General features: G+C 43.3%; 1 protein-coding gene across 2 annotated transcripts in view; it reads right to left on the bottom strand.

Moving 5' to 3' along the window:
• Positions 1-13093, bottom strand: part of LOC112265114 (latent-transforming growth factor beta-binding protein 4) — a 74689-nt gene that overhangs the window by 47802 nt on the left and 13794 nt on the right. For both annotated transcript variants that reach the window (XM_024442161.2, XM_024442162.2), the window contains exon 4: positions 9430-9644. In XM_024442161.2, coding sequence (XP_024297929.1) covers positions 9430-9644 — 215 coding nt within the window. The remainder of the gene's footprint in view (positions 1-9429; positions 9645-13093) is intronic.

Genomic DNA, 13093 nt, shown 5'->3' with positions numbered 1-13093 from the left:
CCTGTGGAGGCACTGCACCACTGGTCTGATCCACACCTGTAGCTCAACGTGGTGCGTCATTCTGGGCCAGGACTTGGAGGCTGAGAGGTGGGATACACTGCCAGAAAGAGAGAGAGGGGGGAGGGCCTTGGTGTAGGCTAGGACACACAGTAAATTACCATGCTACCGCTGGGATGTGCCGTCTGGGTCTGGACTGTGGGTTCCTGTCTTGCTGGGGGAGGAGGAGGAGGTATTGGTGTCTGCTCAGGACAGGTGTTCACAATGTTTTATAGTACGGGTCAATGAGGTCACAGCAGATTGTTTTGCCTCCTTTTTGAGTGTTTTATTAGGGATATTAGCCAGTGGAAAAACTGTAGTCCAATTAGCATTCACTTATAACCTTTCAAATACTGCCATAGAAATGCTCCAAGGTTAGTATTTTCTAGCTATACAGTACCAGTCAAAAGTTTGGACACACCTACTCATTCAAGGGTTTTTCTTTATTTTTACTATTTTCTACATTGTAGAATAATAGTGGACATCAAAACTATGAAATTACACATATGGAATCAAGTAGTAAACAAAAAAAAGTGTTAAACAATTCAAAATATATTTTGGATTTTAGATTCTTCAAAGTAGCCACCTTTTGCCTTGATGACAGTTGCACAATCTTGGAATTCTCTCAACCAGCTTCACCTGGAATGCTTTTCCAACAGTCTTAAAGGAGTTTCAATATATGCTGAGCACTTGTTGGCTGCTTTTCCTTATCCCAAACCATCTCAATTGGGTTGAGGTCAGGTGATTGCGGAGGCTAAGTCATCTGATGCAGCACTCAACCACTCTCAACCATTCTTGATCAAATAGCCCTTACACAGCCTGGAGGTGTGTTTTGGGTCATTGTCCAAACCAGATGGGATGGCGTTTCGCAGCAGAATGCTATGGTAGCCATGCTGGTTAAGTGTGCCTTGAATTCTAAATAAAACACTGACAGTGTTACCAGCAAAGCACCCACACACGATCACACCTCCTCATCCATGATTCACGATGGTAACCACACATGCAGAGATCATCCATTCACCTAGTCTGTCTCTCACAAAGACATGGCGGTTGGAACCAAAAATCTCACATTTGGACTGAACAGACCAAAGGACAGATTTCCACCGGTCTAATGTTAATTGCTCGTGTTTCTTGGCACAAGCAAGTCTCTTCTTCTTCTAATTGGTGACTTTTAGTACTGTTTTTTTTTTTTGCAGCAATTTGACCATGAAGGCCTGATTCACACAGTCTCCTCTGAACAGTTGATGTTGAGATGTGTCTGTTACTTGAACTCTGTGAAGCATTTATTTGGGCTGCAATTTCTGAGGCTGGTAACTCTAATGAACATATCCTCTGCAGCAGAGGTAACTCTGGGTCTTCCTTTCCTGTGGCGGTCCTCATGAGAGACAGTTTCATCTTAGCGATTGATGTTTTTTGCGACATTCAAAGTTCTTTACATTTTCCGGATTGACTGACCTTCATGTCTTAAAAGTAATAATGGACTGTCATTTCTCTTTGCTTATTTGTGCTGTTCTTGCCATAATATGTGTACATTTTTTAAATGTTTTATTTCACCTTTATTTAACCAGGTAGGCTAGTTGAGAACAAGTTCTCATTTACAACTGCGACCTGGCCAAGATAAAGCATAGCCGTGTGAACAGACAACAACACAGAGTTACACATGGAGTAAACAATAAACAAGTCAATAACACAGTAGAAAAAGAAAGAAAAAAAGAGTCTATATACATTGTGTGCAAAAGGCATGAGGAGGTAGGCGAATAATTACAATTTAGCAGATTAACACTGGAGTGGTAAATGGTCAGATGGTCATGTGCAGGTAGAGATGCTGGTGTGCAAAAGAGCAGAGAAGTAAATAAATAAAAACAGTATGGGGATGAGGTAGGTAAATTGGGTGGGCTATTTACCGATGGACTATGTACAGCTGCAGCGATTGGTTAGCTGCTCAGATGGTGAGGGAGATAAAAGTCTCCAACTTCAACAATTTTTGCAATTCGTTCCAGTCACAGGCAGCAGAGAACTGGAAGGAAAGGTGGCCAAATGAGGTGTTGGCTTTAGGGATGATCAGTGAGATACACCTGCTGGAGCGCGTGCTACGGGTGGGTGTTGCCATCATGACCAGTGAACTGAGAGAAGGCGGAGCTTTACCTAGCATGGACTTGAAGATGACCTGTACCCAAAGGACATCCAGCCAACTTGGCACAACTGTGGGAAGCATTGGAGTCAACATGAGCCAGCATCTCTGTGGAACGCTTTCAACACCTTGTAGAGTCCATGCCCTGACGAATAGAGGCTGCTCTGAGAGAAAAAGGGGGTGCAACTAAATATTAGGAAGGTGTTCTTAATGTTTGGTGTACTCAGTGTCCGTCAGCCACAATACAAATGGGGACATACTAAACATCTGAGTGTGCACTAGCTGGTGCTTGGTTACAATGTTGACCGCCATTAGAACGTTTTAATTCACCTTCTCTGCAGGCCGCATGTCTTAACTCCGTATCCGTCTCTCTCACTCTCCCTCTCACCCGTACACACACATACAAATCAAAATCAAATCAAATTTTATTTGTCACATACACATGGTTAGCAGATGTTAATGCGAGTGTAGCGAAATGCTTGTGCTTCTAGTTCCGACAATGCAGTAATAACGAACAAGTAATCTAACTAACAATTCCAAAAAAACTACTGTCTTATACACAGTGTAAGGGGATAAAGAATATGTACATAAGGATATATGAATGAGTGATGGTACAGAGCAGCATAGGCAAGATACAGTAGATGATATCGAGTACAGTATATACATATGAGATGAGTATGTAAACCAAGTGGCATAGTTAAAGTGGCTAGTGATACATGTATTACATAAGGATGCAGTCGATGATATAGAGTACAGTATATACGTATGCATATGAGATGAATAATGTAGGGTAAGTAACATTATATAAGGTAGCATTGTTTAAAGTGGCTAGTGATATATTTACATCATTTCCCATCAATTCCCATTATTAAAGTGGCTGGAGTTGAGTCAGTGTCATTGACAGTGTGTTGGCAGCAGCCACTCAATGTTAGTGGTGGCTGTTTAACAGTCTGATGGCCTTGAGATAGAAGCTGTTTTTCAGTCTCTCGGTCCCAGCTTTGATGCACCTGTTCTGACCTCGCCTTCTGGATGACAGCGGGGTGAACAGGCAGTGGCTCGGGTGGTTGATGTCCTTGATGATCTTTATGGCCTTCCTGTAGCATCGGGTGGTGTAGGTGTCCTGGAGGGCAGGTAGTTTGCCCCCGGTGATGCGTTGTGCAGACCTCACTACCCTCTGGAGAGCCTTACGGTTGAGGGCGGTGCAGTTGCCGTACCAGGCGGTGATACAGCCCGCCAGGATGCTCTCGATTGTGCATCTGTAGAAGTTTGTGAGTGCTTTTGGTGACAAGCCGAATTTCTTCAGCCTCCTGAGGTTGAAGAGGCGCTGCTGCGCCTTCTTCACGATGCTGTCTGTGTGAGTGGACCAATTCAGTTTCTGCGATGTGTATGCCGAGGAACTTAAAACTTGCTACCCTCTCCACTACTGTTCCATCGATGTGGATGGGGGTGTTCCCTCTGCTGTTTCCTGAAGTCCACAATCATCTCCTTAGTTTTGTTGACGTTGAGTGTGAGGTTATTTTCCTGACACCACACTCCGAGGGCCCTCACCTCCTCCCTGTAGGCCGTCTCGTCGTTGTTGGTAATCAAGCCTACCACTGTTGTGTCGTCCGCAAACTTGATGATTGAGTTGGAGGCGTGCGTGGCCACGCAGTCGTGGGTGAACAGGGAGTACAGGAGAGGGCTCAGAACGCACCCTTGTGGGGCCCCAGTGTTGAGGATCAGCGGGGAGGAGATGTTGTTGCCTACCCTCACCACCTGGGGGCGGCCCGTCAGGAAGTCCAGTACCCAGTTGCACAGGGCGGGGTCGAGACCCAGGGTCTCGAGCTTGATGACGAGCTTGGAGGGTACTATGGTGTTGAATGCCGAGCTGTAGTCGATGAACAGCATTCTCACATAGGTATTCCTCTTGTCCAGATGGGTTAGGGCAGTGTGCAGTGTGGTTGAGATTGCATCGTCTGTGGACCTATTTGGGCGATAAGCAAATTGGAGTGGGTCTAGGGTGTCAGGTAGGGTGGAGGTGATATGGTCCTTGACTAGTCTCTCAAAGCACTTCATGATGACGGATGTGAGTGCTACGGGGCGGTAGTCGTTTAGCTCAGTTACCTTAGCTTTCTTGGGAACAGGAACAATGGTGGCCCTCTTGAAGCATGTGGGAACAGCAGACTGGTATAGGGATTGATTGAATATGTCCATAAACACACCAGCCAGCTGGTCTGCGCATGCTCTGAGGGCGCGGCTGGGGATGCCGTCTGGGCCTGCAGCCTTGCGAGGGTTAACACGTTTAAATGTCTTACTCACCTCGGCTGCAGTGAAGGAGAGACCGCATGTTTTCGTTGCAGGCCGTGTCAGTGGCACTGTATTGTCCTCAAAGCGTGCAAAAAAGTTATTTAGTCTGCCTGGGAGCAAGACATCCTGGTCCGTGACTGGGCTGGATTTCTTCCTGTAGTCCGTGATTGACTGTAGACCCTGCCACATGCCTCTTGTGTCTGAGCCGTTGAATTGAGATTCTACTTTGTCTCTGTACTGGCGCTTAGCTTGTTTGATAGCCTTGCGGAGGGAATAGCTGCACTGTTTGTATTCAGTCATGTTACCAGACACCTTGCCCTGATTAAAAGCAGTGGTTCGCGCTTTCAGTTTCACACGAATGCTGCCATCAATCCACGGTTTCTGGTTAGGGAATGTTTTAATCGTTGCTATGGGAACGACATCTTCAACGCACGTTCTAATGAACTCGCACACCGAATCAGCGTATTCGTCAATGTTGTTGTCTGACGCAATACGAAACATCTCCCAGTCCACGTGATGGAAGCAGTCTTGGAGTGTGGAGTCAGCTTGGTCGGACCAGCGTTGGACAGACCTCAGCGTGGGAGCTTCTTGTTTTAGTTTCTGTCTGTAGGCAGGGATCAACAAAATGGAGTCGTGGTCAGCTTTTCCGAAAGGGGGCGGGGCAGGGCCTTATATGCGTCGCGGAAGTTAGAGTAACAATGATCCAGGGTCTTTCCACCCCTGGTTGCGCAATCGATATGCTGATAAAATTTAGGGAGTCTTGTTTTCAGATTAGCCTTGTTAAAATCCCCAGCTACAATGAATGCAGCCTCCGGATAAATCGTTTCCAGTTTGCAGAGTTAAATAAAGTTCGTTCAGAGCCATCGATGTGTCTGCTTGGGGGATATATACGGCTGTGATTATAATCGAAGAGAATTCTCTTGGTAGATAATGCGGTCTACATTTGATTGTGAGGAATTCTAAATCAGGTGAACAGAAGGATTTGAGTTCCTGTATGTTTCTTTCATCACACCATGTCACGTTGGCCATAAGGCATACGCCCCCGCCCCTCTTCTTACCAGAAAGATGTTTGTTTCTGTCGGCGCGATGTGTGGAGAAACCCGCTGGCTGCACCGCTTCGGATAGCGTCTCTCCAGTGAGCCATGTTTCCGTGAAGCAGAGAACGTTACAGTCTCTGATGTCCCTCTGGAATGCTACCCTTGCTCGGATTTCATCAACCTTGTTGTCAAGAGACTGGACATTGGCAAGAAGAATGCTAGGGAGTGGTGCACGGTGTGCCCGTCTCCGGAGTCTGACCAGAAGACCGCTTCGCTTCCCTCTTTTTCTGAGTCGTTTTTTTGGGTCGCTGCATGGAATCCACTCCGTTGTCCTGTTTGTAAGGCAGAACACAGGATCCGCGTCGCGAAAAACATATTCTTGGTCGTACTGATGGTGAGTTGACGCTGATCTTATATTCAGTAGTTCTTCTCGACTGTATGTAATGAAACCTAAGATGACCTGGGTTACTAGTGTAAGAAATAACACGTAAAAAAACAAAAAACTGCATAGTTTCCTAGGAACGAGAAGCGAGGCGGCCATCTCTGTCGGCGCCGGAAGTACAACCCCACACATACGCATAGACGGACGTTCATACTTCGTAGCTTTAAAGTTTGAGCTTGTTGCCTCATGTAGCCTGCTGTGTGCAGTGTTTGTGTGTAACACGATGTAGGTGAGGGAAGAGCAGAGGCGGGTGGCTCTGCAGGTTGTTCAAGGAGAGGTTTGTGGTGTACGTCTCCCACAGCTGTGAGCTAGGAGGGTGTTGTTCACCATTCACTAGCCGAACCTCCTCACAACCCTTATTTGCCATCCTTGGGGGTCTGGCGACGAATATGGACTTGGTCTTTTACCAAATAGGGCTATCTTCTGTATACCAACCCTATCTTGCCACAACTGATTGTCTCAAATGCATTAAGAAGGTTAAGAAATTACACAAATTATCTTTTTACAAGACACACCTGTTAATTGAAATTCATTCCAGGTGACTATCTCATGAAGCTGGTCAAGAGAATGCCAAGAGTGTGCTAAGCTGTCATCAAGGCAAAGGGTGGCTACTTTGAAGAATCTCAAATCTCAAATCTATTTTGCTTCGTTTAACACTTTTTTGGTTACTACATGATTCCATAAGTGTTATTTCATAGTTTTGATGTCTTCACTATTATTCTACAATGTATAAAATAGTAAAAATAAAGAAAAACCCTTGAATGAATAGGTGTCCAAACTTTTGTCTGGTACTGTAGCAAAAAGCTGTTAAATAGCCAGTAAATTGTACGAATCCGAACGCAACGTTTCACCGTGCAGGACGTTTAGTGCAGCCCGAGTCTCTGTCTCAGTGCACTCAATCGCTCTGCCAGTTGTCCAGACCAGTCCAGTCCTACTCACACACGCACACACACACACACACACACACATCCACATTTTCTACAGATAGGACTATTATTCCAATTACGAAACAGGAAGCTCTGCTCCATGTACAACAGAATGCCCCTCCACGCATGGAAGCAACAGCTACCAAAATACTATCAATCAGTCTAGTGGCTGTGTAAAGGATCAAGAATGGAACTGAAGTGTTATACTGAAGTGTGTGTGTGTGTGTGTGGTTTATCTTCATGGAGGTTTGATTTTATTAGGATTTATTTTAGTCCTCTTTTGGACTAATCTTCCAAGAGTCCTTAAACATTAAAGCACGATCACATTTTCACATATAAACACACGGTTACAAACAAATAATACACTGACATATTGACCAGATAAATACTAGTCTAAATACTAATACTAGTCTAAAAAGATAGATTGATTCTTCACCTACCATAGTCCAGTACAACTTTCCTATGTATTATATTTAAATACTTTTAAAGTATTGTTTGAAGTTATATATTGAAAGATTTCTGGTTTGCTCAGATAAATGATTCCATTTCTTTAATTTTTAGGTCGAGTGTGTATACGTCTGCGTGAACGATGGTGGCCTTTGGCAATGGCTTTCGAAGTTGGTCCTGGAGGGCCTTTATGTTTGCAGGGTTTTTCTCCAGCCTTGTTTTAAATCAGGTTCAAGGCGAAACAGCAGATCAACATTATGAAGAGATTGGACGATTGGAAAAAGCTGCCCACATTACACAGCAGACTTTGGCCTATGACCCTTAAACGGGGTGTGCTAATTCTTTGTTAGTTTTAAAATTAAGTTTCTTTAGTGAGATTACCAAGTGTGATTGACAGGTGCGAAAACTGAAATGACAGGGAGGACTAAACGTGTCATTGTAAATAAGAATTTGTTCTTTAACTAACTTGCCTAGTTAAATAAAGGTGACTCAAAAAAAATAAAAAATAATATCACTTCATTGGTCTATGGCCCGGTCAAATCTTAGCCTATAGGGGATTGCAAAGGGAGGGGGAATGAATTCTCTCTTGTGCTTACAATGGCTTTGTTCATACACAGCAACTGTTCATCCACAATGCTCCTGCTTGCCACTCAAGAGAAGAGGGGTGGGGGGCGAGGGGTACTAAAGCTATTAAACCGATGGAGGAATTTAGAGAAGGACCTCTTACACAAATACAAAAAAACTCAAAGTGCCTGGGTACTTAAAGAGGTCAGAGGATACAAAAGACCAGGACCCTGAGCTCTTGTGGAATGACAGATTACTCAAAATGTTCAAGGCACTGTCTCATTTCTGGAAAATAATGTGAAAAAAATGCTAAACCTGACCCTTACTCCTCTGACTTGGAAACTTGGATTAAAGCTTTACAGCAGACATTTAAATTGGGTTTTGAGGGGAAAATCAAGCATTATATAGAGTGATACTCTCTCTTTCCATGTGAGACAACATGCTCTGTTCGAGTGACGGCCACATTGGATATTAAAAGAGAGTAGGGCGTAGTAGTGGTATATAGACACAACTGTACAATACTTAGAATGGGCCTTACACTGTTAAAAGCAAACCAGGCTGCTGAGAGAAATATAGTGCTCTTGCTTGTGGTGTTGGGTAAGTGCAACTAATGTGCTATTTTGCTATGAGATCATGTCTTGAATAGCACTGATTGACCATTACACTAACCTACAAATCAGTAGTGTAAATTTGTCAGAGCTTAGTGTCGCATCAAAAAATGAATACCACACCAGACAACTCGAAGTACATTCAGAACATAAACTAAAGCATGGTTCTCCATATTATGGCAGGCAAACTAATGCCAGTTGCAAACAGGTCATTTTCATTTTCCACCAACCCCAGGTCATTTTCATTTTCCTATTAGATTTCAGTACTATGTAGTTCAAATCTGAGCTAAAGGGACTGGAACATCTCATAGGTCATTGGTGCCACAGACGATGTGGAAGATTGTGTCTGCCCTCGTGAATAATATGCCAGTTTCACCCTTCAGATTAGGTTGGTCCCCATCCACCACCACAGAAGGCCATTTCAACATGCCATGAGGTCATAGGGACAGGAGATTTGGGGGATCCCATTAGTTAAACATGGTCTATCATCTGGGCCATTACTGTACCTATGCCAGTGGGTCAAGGAAAACAATGGCAGCAATTGGTCACAATGGGTTATCAGGGTCCGTACTGGTCTGAAACTCGCATCTACTCACCGATAACCTTATCCCATTCCCTAAGTGTAAACAACTAGGAAATGGGCTCAATCATTCAAATAACATCAGGGTGTTTTGTTTATGATGTGGTAAGTTTTCATGGAAAATCCCATGCTATGTTCATAGGTGTACCAACACGATATCCATTCTAAAACGCATGACTTTGTCACCACCAGTCCACTGGGAGCAAAGCATTCCATATCAACACCCTGTTAATCACAACAAGCAGGAACCTGACAGAATATGATAACTGATCATTATCATATTACTCATCACAACAACCTACGTTATCAGCACATAGTGTCGTCAAAGTAAGAGAGGCTGGGGGTCTAAGTGAAGGGCCTGTCTGTACTCACCTGCAGGTGGGCTCATGTGGATGGTGTACTGGCCCTTCTGGGTGTGGAAGCTCTTGACACTGGTGGTCCGGGTGTCCTGTAGGTCTGACGGTGAGGCTGATTGAAGCTTCTTCCGCTCTGTCTCGATGTGTTTCATCAGGATGGAGGTCATCTTGTCGCCTCGACCCCCACGGGCCAATGCCTTCTTTAGCAGCACTGACTGAGCCTCCTGCAGACTGAACAGGGGACACAACAGATAGTCAACAGACTGGGCCTCCTTCAGACTGGACAGGAGACAGAACAGACAGTCAACAGACTGGACAGGAGACAGAACAGACAGTCAGCAAGCAGAAGGGCCTACTTCAGATTGGACAGGAGACAGAACAGACAGTCAGCAGACTGGACCTACTTCAGACTGGACACGGGAGACTACAGAGAACGTCAACAAGTATGGTAACTAAGAGTGTGTGCTGTGCGTCTGTTACTACTGACAGAAATGTATTACAATAGATTGGCAGCCTGCTAAAATCCCTGGCCTAAAGATTTACTCACTGTATTATTACATGGGGGTACATCAGATACACTATTGTAGTGTATTAAGCAAGCAACAATAGCCTGTTCATTCAATTAGATACTTATTTGATCCGCATCAACTCTCCTACAGCATCTGCCAAGAAATGAAAGAAATCCCATGAGATGTTCATCCATGTTATTTTAAAAAAACAATTTTTATACACAGTTATCAGTTTGATGGGGCAGACACACTGACTAAACCGAGGACTTACATCCCGGGATTTACGGTATTACCGGTTTAGTACACAAGGGACAATAGTGAATTGTAGGACAATAGTGAAGGAATCACAACTATGAAATAACTCAGCAAAAAAATGACCGCCATCTCACTGTCAACTGTGTTTATTTTCTGCAAACTTAACATGTGTAAATATTTGTAGGAACATACCAAGATTCAACAACTGAGACATAAACTGAACAAGTTCCACAGACATGTGAATAACAGAAATGGAAGATCTGTGAAGTTATTTTGATTTTTATGAATGATCTTTGAAAGACAAGGTCCTGAAAAAGGGATTTCTTTTTTTGCTGAGTTTAGTAACATAAAAAGTGGTAAACCAACCAATCAAAACACATTTTATAAATGAGATACTTCAAAGCAGCCACCCTTTACCTTGATGACAGCTTTGCACACTCTTGGAATTCTCTCAACCAACTTCACCTGGAATGCTTTTCCAACAGTCTTGAAAGAGTTCCAACTCATCCCAAACCATTTCAATTGGGTTGAGGTCGGGTGATTGTGCAGGCCAGGTCATCTGAAGCAGCACTCCATCACTCTCCGTGAACTCTGTGGTAGCCATGCTGGTTAAGTGTGTCTTGAATGCTAAATAAATCACAGACAGTGTCACCAGCAAATCACCATCACACCTCCACCTCTATGCTTCGCGGTGGGAACCACACATGCGGAAATCATTCCGTTTACCTACTCTGTGCCTCACAGAGGATTCAGCAGACCAAAGGACATATTTCCACTGGCCTAATGTCCATTGCTCGTGTTTTTTGGCCCCTGATTCACACAGTCTCCTCTGAACAGTTGATGTTGAGATGTGTTACTTGAACTCTGTGAAGCATTTATTTGGGCTGCAATTTCAGAGGCTGGTAACTCTAATGAACATATCCTCTGCAGCAGAGGTAACTCTGGGTCTTCCTTTCCTGTGGTGGTCCTCATGAGAGTCAGTTTCATCATAGCGCTTGATGGTTTTTGCGACTGCACTTGAAGTTTAAAAGTTCTTGAAATGTTCCAGATTGACTGACCTTCATGTCTAAAGTAATGATGGACTGTCATTTCTCTTTGCTTATTTGAGCTGTTCTTGCCATAATATGGACTTTGCCTTTTACCAAATAGGGCCATCTTCTGTATACCAACCCTACCTTGTCACAACACAACTGTTTGGTTCAAAAGCATTAAGAAGGAAAGAAATTACACAAATTAACTTTTAACAAGGCACACCTGTTAATTGAAATGCATTCCATGTGACTACCTCATGAAGCTGGTTGAGAGAATGCCAAGAGTGTGCAAAGCTGTCAAGGCAAAGGATGGCTACTTTGAAGAATCTCAAATATAAAATATATTTTGATTTGTTTAACACTTTTTTGGTTACTACATGATTCCATGTGTTATTTCATAGTTTTGATGTCACTATTAATACACATTGTAGAAAAAAGTAAAAAATAAAGAAAAACCCTGGAATGAGTAGGTGTATCCAAATCGACTGGTACTGAATATAGGAAGGAGCTACCAAAAGTCATTTTTGGTGACTTTGGTAATTTATAAGTAAATGTGAACGAGAGACATTGTGCTAATGAACAAGGTTTTGATGCATGCTTGTCTGAAAGAACAACACTGGAGCAGCATGTGTACAAACTGTGTCTGTGTGGAGTATGGAGTCAGTAGGTGTCATGGATTCCCCCAGGACTGCTGCTCATTCCGTTCACCAGCTCCGGAGGTCTACGTTACCAGCCTTCTAGGCGTCACTGAACTGGATTCATTACCACCAACGCCGGACTGTCTTGTCTCATAACACACACCCGGTTCCCATTTCCTCTGATTAGTATGTGTACAGTGGGGCAAAAAGGTATTTAGTCAGCCACCAATTGTGCAAGTTCTCCCACTTAAAAAGATGAGAGGCCTGTAATTTTCATCATAGGTACACTTCAACTATGACAGACAAAATGAGAAAAAAAATCCAGAAAATCACATTGTAGGATTTTTAATGAATTTATTTGCAAATGGGAGAACTTAACTTTAGTGGGAGAACTTGCAAAATTGGTGTCTGACTAAATACTTTTTTGCCCGACTGTATCTATATCCACAGTGAAACGAGTCCTATATCGACATAACCTTTAAACCACCATAAAATAACAGACTAATAACAAAATAACAGGTAGGAAAATGATGTGGATATATTGAAGCAACATCTCAAGACATCAGTCAGGAAGTTAAAGCTTGGTTGCAAATGGGTCTTCCAAATGGACAATGACCCCAAGCATACTTCCAAAGTTATGGCAAAATGGCTTAAGGACAACAATATCAAGGTATTGGAGTGTCCATCACAAAGCCCTGACCTCAATCATATAGAACATTTGTGGGCAGAACTGAAAAAGCGTGTGCGAGCAAGGAGGCCTACAAACCTGACTCAGTTATACCAGCTCTGTCAGCAGGAATGGTCCAAAATTCACCCAACTTATTGTGGGAAGCTTGTGGAAGGCTACCGGAAACGTTTGACCCAACCAAGTTAAACAATTTAAAGGCAATGCTACCAAATACTAATTGAGTGTATGTAAACTTCTGACTCACTGGGAATGTAATGAAAGAAATAAAAGCTGAAATAAATCATTCCCTCTACTATTATTCTGACAGTTCACATTCTTAAAAGAAAGTGGTGATCCTAACTGACCTAAAACAGAGAATTCTTACACGGCAGAAAGCTAACACTATAGGATGCCCCGTCTCCTTATTAATTCAGCCACTTACTTAGCTAACTAGCAAGCTAAACCAAATAGACAGCTGGTTCAACTGTTCTGGGGAACTACGGTCAGCCTCAATGTAAAATAATGTGACAGGTGAAATGAAGAGTGCGATCTGCTTTACCTCCTAACGTATTGAACAAGT

Source organism: Oncorhynchus tshawytscha, linkage group LG13 (genome assembly GCF_018296145.1).
Source record: "Oncorhynchus tshawytscha isolate Ot180627B linkage group LG13, Otsh_v2.0, whole genome shotgun sequence".
NCBI classification, from domain to species: domain Eukaryota; kingdom Metazoa; phylum Chordata; class Actinopteri; order Salmoniformes; family Salmonidae; genus Oncorhynchus; species Oncorhynchus tshawytscha.
This window is presented reverse-complemented; position numbering and strand designations above follow the sequence as displayed.